The sequence below is a fragment of the Trichechus manatus genome, unplaced genomic scaffold, assembly GCF_000243295.1.
Source record: "Trichechus manatus latirostris isolate Lorelei unplaced genomic scaffold, TriManLat1.0 scaffold00159, whole genome shotgun sequence".
Classification (NCBI taxonomy): domain Eukaryota; kingdom Metazoa; phylum Chordata; class Mammalia; order Sirenia; family Trichechidae; genus Trichechus; species Trichechus manatus.
The window spans coordinates 706,184-712,650 of NW_004444095.1; the positions used below are offsets into that span (position 1 = coordinate 706,184).

At 40.7% G+C, this 6,467-nt stretch overlaps 1 protein-coding gene across 2 annotated transcripts; it reads right to left on the reverse strand.

Annotated features, from left to right (window-relative positions):
- Positions 1-3,915: 3,915 nt before the first annotated feature.
- LOC111822321 (protein tyrosine phosphatase type IVA 1-like) lies at positions 3,916-4,437 on the reverse strand. Of its 2 annotated transcripts, XM_023740569.1 has the most exons (2): positions 4,045-4,437; positions 3,916-3,987 (listed from the first exon to the last, which is right to left on the reverse strand). In XM_023740569.1, exons 1-2 carry the CDS (start codon positions 4,339-4,341, stop codon positions 3,916-3,918), a joined length of 369 nt encoding a protein of 122 aa, XP_023596337.1. In that variant the 5' UTR covers positions 4,342-4,437. The 2 variants fall into 2 exon arrangements, with proteins under 2 accessions (XP_023596337.1, XP_023596336.1); XM_023740568.1 differs by having other exon boundaries at positions 3,916-4,437.
- Positions 4,438-6,467: the final 2,030 nt, after the last annotated feature.

The following is a 6,467-nucleotide window of genomic DNA, read 5'->3' on the forward strand; positions in this document are numbered from 1 at the left end:
TAGTTCTGGGTTAACAGAGAGTCCGGGGGCCATGTTTTAGGAGGTTCCTCTAGTCTCAGTCACACCATTAAGTCTGGTCTTTTTACGTGAAGATGAGTTCTGCACCACACTTTTCTCCTTGTCCTTCAGGGACTGTCTGTTGTGTTCCCTGTCAAGGCGGTCATCCTGAGGAAGTCTTTAAAACTTAAACAGAAACTATCTGCTAAAGTTATCTTTAAACCAAACAACAGTTTGGCTTAACTAGAAAAGAATATCTGCCTTGAGCATTGTGATCTTTTTTTTAAATTGTGCTTTAAGTGAAAGTTTACAATTCAAGTTAGTTTCTCGTATAAAAATTTGTACACACATTGTTATGTGACCCTAATTGCTCTCCCTGTATTGTGACAGCATACTCATCCTTTCCACCCCAGATTTCCCGTGTCCATTCAACCAGCTCTTGTCCCTTTCTGCCTTCTCATCTCACCTCCAGACAGGAGCTGACCATTTAGACTCATGTGTCTACTTGAGCTAAGAAGCACACTCTTCACTAGTATCATTTTATGTCTTATAGTCCAGCGTAATCTTTGTCTGAAGAGTTGGCTTCGGGAATGGTTTTAGTTTTGGGCTAACAGGGAGTCTGGGGGCCATGTCTTCCGGGGTCCCTCCAATCTCAGTCAGACCATTAAGTCTGGTATTTTTACTAGAATTTGAGCTCTGCACCCCACTTTTCTCCTGCTCCATCAGGGACTCTCTGCTGTGTTGCCTGTCAGAGTGGTCGTTGGTGGTAGCCAGGCACCATCTAGTTCTGGTCTCAGGCTAATGGAGTCTCTGGTTTATGTGGCCCTTTCTGTCTCTTGGGCTAATATTTTCCTTGTGTCATTGGTGTTCTTCATTCTCCTTTACTCCAGGTGGGTTGGGACCAACTGATACATCTTAGATGGCCACTTGTTAGCTTTTAAGATCTCAGATGCCACTCACCAAAATAGGATGCAGACCATATTTTTAATAAAATTTGTTATACCAATTGACCTAGATGTCCCCTGAAACCACGGTCCCCACACCCCCAACCCTGCTACTCTGTCCCTCAAAGTGTTTGGTTGTATTCAGGAAACTTCTTAGCTTTTGATTTAGTCCAATTGTGCTGACTTCCCCTGTAGTGTGTGTTGTCCTTCCTTTCACCTAAGATAATTCTTGTCTACTATCTAGTTGGTGAATACCACTCTCCCTCCCTCCCCACTCTCGTAACCATCAAGAATGTTTTCTTCTGTGTTTAAACCTTTCCTTGAGTTCTTATAATAGTGGTCTCATACAATATTTGTCCTTTTGTGACTGACTAATTTCACTCAGCATAATGCCTCCAGATTCCTCCATGTTATGAGATGTTTCCCGGATTCATCATTGCTCTTTATTGTTGCATAGTATTCCATTGTGTGAATATACCATAATTTGTTTATCCATTTGTCCGTTGATGGGCACCTAGGTTATTTCCATCTTTTTGCTATTGTGAACAGTGCTGCAATGAACATGGGTGTGCATATATCTATTCGTGTGACAGCTCTTATTTCTCTAGGATATATTCCAAGGAGCAGGATTGCTGGATCGTATGGTACTTCTATTTCTAGCTTTTTAAGGAAGCGCTGAATTGATTTCCAAAGTGGTTGTACCATTTTACATTCCCACCAACCTTGTATAAGTGTTTCAGTCTCTCCACAACATCTCCAACATTTATTATTTTGCGTTTTTTGGATTAATGCTAGCCTTGTTGGGTGAGATGGTATCTCATGGTAGTTTTGATTTGCATTTCTCTAACGGCTAATGATCATGATCATTTCTTCATGTGTCTGTTAGCCACCCGAATGTCTTCTTTGGTGAAGTGCCTGTTCATATCCTTTGCCCATTTTTTAATTGGGTTATTTGTCTTTTTGTTGTTGAGGTATAGCAGCATCTTGTAGATTTTAGGGGTTAGATGCTGATCGGATTTGCTGCAGCCAAAATTTTTTTCCCAGTCTGTAGGTTGTCTTTTTACTCTTTTGGTGAAGTCTTTTGATGAGCATAAGTGTTTGATTTTTAGGAGCTCCCAGTTATTTAGTCTCTGTTCCTGTGTTTGTGTATTGTTATTTACGGTTTGTATTCTGTTTATGCCATGTATTAGGGATCCTAGCGTTGTCCCTATTTTTTCTTCCATGATCTTTATCATTTTCAATTTTATATTTAGGTCTTTGATCCATTTTGAGTTCGTTTTTGTGCATGGTGTAAGATATGGGTCTTGTTTCCGTTTTTTGCAGATGGATAGCCAGTTAAGTCAGCACTGTTTGTTAAAGAGACTGTCTTTTCCCCAATTAATGGACTTTGGGCCTTTGTCAAATATCAGCTGCTCATAGGTGGGTGAATTTAAGTCTGGATTCTCAATTCTGTTCCATTGGTCTATGTATCTGTTGTTGTACCAGTACCAGGCTGTTTTGACTACCATAGCGGTATAATAGGTTCTAAAATCAGATATTGTGAGGCCTCCCACTTTGTTCTTCTTCTTCAGTAATGCTTTACTTATTCAGGACCTCTTCCCTTTCTGTATGAAGTTGGTGATTTGTTTCTCCATCTCATTAAAAAATGCCGTTGGATTTTGGATCGGGAGTGCATTGTATCTGTAGATCACTTTGGGCAGAACTGATATTTTCACAGTGTTGAGTCTTCCTATCCATGAGCAAGGTATGTTTTTCCACTTAGGCAGGTCTCTTTTGATTTGCGGCAGTAGTGTCTTGCAGTTTTCTTTGTATGGGTCTTTTACGTCTCTGGTTAGATTTATTCCTAAGTATTTTATCTTCTTGGGGGCTACTGTAAATGGTATTGATTTGGTGATTTCCTCTTTGAAGTTCTCTTTGTTGTTGTAGAGGAATCCAATTGATTTTTGTATGTTTATCTTGTATCCTGGTTCTTTGCTGAAATCTTCTATTAGTTTCAGTAGTTTTCTTGTGGATTCTTTGGGCTTTTCTGCAGATAAGATCATATCATCTGCAAATAGAGATACTATTACTTCTTCCTTACCAATATGGATGCCCATTATTTCTTTTTCTTGCCTAATTGCTCTAGCTGGAACTTCCAGCACAATGTTGAATCAGAGTGGTGATAAAGGGCATCCTTGTCTGGTTCCTGTACTCAGGGGGAATGCTTTCAGATTCTCTCCATTTCGGATGATGTTGGCCGTTGACTTTGTATAAATGCCCTTAATTATGTTGAAGAATTCCCTTCTACTCCTACTTTGTTGAGAGTTTTTATCATGAATGGATGTTGGACTTTGTCAAATGCCTTTTCTGCACTGATCGATAAGATCATGTGGTTCTTGTCTTTTGTTTTATTTATGTGATGGATTACATTGATTGTTTTTCTAATGATGAACCATCCCTGTATACCTGGTATAAATTCCACTTGATCATGGTGAATTACTTCTTTGATATATTGACTAATTACTTTTTTGATAATTCTATTGGCTAGAATTTTGTTGAGGATTTTTGCGTCAGTATTTTAGCACCTAATTTCTCTAAATTTCTTATGTATTGATAAGATTCTGGCATGGAAATAGATTTAAAAAAGACTTATAACAATACTGCATGATTTCAGGAAAGGTCAATTGGTACAAACGATAAGCACATTTTAAATGCTGAACAGTAAGAAACCTTCGCGAAGTATCCAGATAGGTCGATCGTAACCCAGACATGGAGTTTACAATTCTGTCAAGCTTTTAGCCTGGTGAAACTGCTTTTCAATACTCCTATGGAAGCTGTATTAAACTTATTCACCAAACTAACATCCTGGTAAATATGCATGACAAATTCGGTCCTGTCTCAAGTTCCACTTCCAAGGCAATACCATCAGGCACCTGTTTTATTGAATGCAACAGTTGTTTCTATGACCACTGGACTCTTTGAAGCGCAGCTGCATTTAAGGACGATACTTCTCCAAATACAAAAGTTGTTTGCTGTTAAAAGCTCCACACCACTTTTGTCTTATGAACTGTACTGCATCTTTGTATTTCATTCCACCTTCAATTAATGCTAAGGCAACAAGCACTGGAGCTATCCCAAGACCCACAACACAATGAACAGCAATGCAACAACCAGGTTCTTCACGAATCTTAATTTTTACAAGACTTAACCAGTCATCAACAATCTGAACATGAATGCCTTCTTTTTCCACAAGAGCAGTGTCGTAAGTTGCTTCACATACTCTTACTATTGTGGTAACTCCATATTTCTTAAATTCCTCTATAAATTTGTTTAAGGTCACATTGGTTGGACTGTGTGTAATAAGAAATCTCATGTTCTTATATGTGACTTCCACAGGAACTGGGTGGTTAATTTGAGCCATGTTAATTTAGTTACAAAACACTCGATAGGGTTATGAAAGAATTTTAAAAAGTGAATACAGAAATGACGTAAAGAAACTGAAGTCTACTTCAAAATACTCCACTTGAAATTCTCAGTGTTTTGAGTATGATGTTGGGGGTAATGGAAAATGAAATGAACCTCCTAACAAGAAGCAGCAATTCTTCAATCCAGTAATACCGAGGCAATGGAAAGGAAGTGCACTGAGGTTTACCCCATCCAGGTCAGAACTCTTAAAAATTGATCCGCAGATTTCAATTCAACACTTCTGTGTCCAGGTTAACTGCTCTTATGGGGGCTTCTTGGAGGAGTAGTAATGAATTTCTACAGTTCACTTGTCTGCATAGAAGTCGTACTGTGCCTGGCAGTAATCTCCACTGCCTTTCAGAAACTCCATAAATGTGTGATCAAGAACACCACAGAACTGCCCTCTCTGCAGCTGTGTCCTTTCTTGGGATAGATAGGTTGATTCAGTGTTTTTTAGCATCCCATTTTTTAAAATTCTTTTATCTGATTTTTCCTCAAATAAGTTGGTGTCAAGTGCTTTAACTTTAATCTCACTAATTCTGACTTTCATTGCCCCAATTCTGCTCCTATGACTTTCTATTGAGTTGTCTAATTCTGAAATTTTATTGTTAATCTTCTGAATTTCTGATTGCTGTCTCTCTATGGATTCTTGCAGGCTGCTAAATTTGTCATTATTCTCTTCTATAATCTTCTTAAGTTCCTTTATTGCTTTGTCTGTGTGTGCCTTGGATGGTTCTGCATTTTGCATGAGCTCCTTCCTGATCTCTTGAAGAGTTCTGTATATTAATCGTCTGTGTTCTACCTTTGGTAATTCCAAGAAATTCTCTTCCTCTGGAAAATTTTTTGATTCTTTGTTTTGCGAGATTGCTGAAGCCATCATGGTCTGCCTCTTTATGTGATTTGATATTGACTGTTGTCTCCAAGCCATCAATAAGTTATTATTTTATTTTATGTTTGCTTATTGTGTCCTATCTTCTTGTTTTGATATGACCAAATAGGCTGCTCATGTGAGCTAGTTTGATTATTGACGCCTTTGAAGCTCTAACTTCCTGTCACCAGGTGGTTAGATCTGTTACTAGGTATGTGAGTCCAGGAATCCATTTACTTTTTTGTATGGATTCGGCTCATGTGTCCAGATAGTCAGTCAGCAAATGTGTGGTGCAGGCTGTCACCTACAGTTCTAGATGGGCAGGGGTGATTGGAGTAGGCAGAGGTATCTGGCTGCAGTACGGGGTCATGCACTGAGCAAGGCAGAGGCTGACGGCTGCCCCTGAATGTCTGGGAGGAAAGCTTGTCTCTGTTCCCTAGACTGCGTAGGTGCTTGGGTTTTGCAGCTGGACTATGGGCACCCAGTGCTGTTGGCTGTAAGGACTGGGAGGCACCACTTATTCTTGGACCCCTGTCGCAGGCGGCTAGGTGGTGTGGGTGGAGCCACCAGTCTTCAGGCCTGTGATGTGGGTAGGTGAGGACCCTGCTTAATGGGCAGAGAGGTATCAAATATCAGAAACCTGCCACTCCACCATATAGGTAATACAGTGAAGCTAGGCTTCAGGTATATATCCTGTTGTACTGTGCTAATGAGGGCCTACGGTGTTGAAATGGGCCCATACAGTTCCATGCAGGGGTGAAAGGCATTCAAAGTCTGTGGACCCCTTATGCCTGTGCCTAGGCAAAGGAGCTGTGCCTGCCCTGAGTTCCCAGCTTAGGGGAGCTGGCAGATTATTTTTTTCTGTTTGTTAATTTGTTCCCTCTCCAAGGCAGGGAGTATGGCTCAGGGCACGTGACAGGTCCTATTTCCGGCCCAGGGGATGCAGCAATCAGCAATCGCTGAAGCCAGCCTGGACCCAGCGTAGAGCGGGGAGGGAGCAGGTAAATGGGAGAGAGTTTCTGCCCAAATGGGGTGTTTTTTGATCTGTGCCGTAGGTTAAACACATACTTATCTTTTGTCGATTAAGCACCACTTTTCACTGGCTCTGGAGGCCTGAGCAGACTCTCCACTGCTCAGTCTCTCCTGATGTGGAAAACAAGTCCCAAATGCCACGGCTTGCCTCACTGTGCACGCCAACCAATTCGACCCGCAGG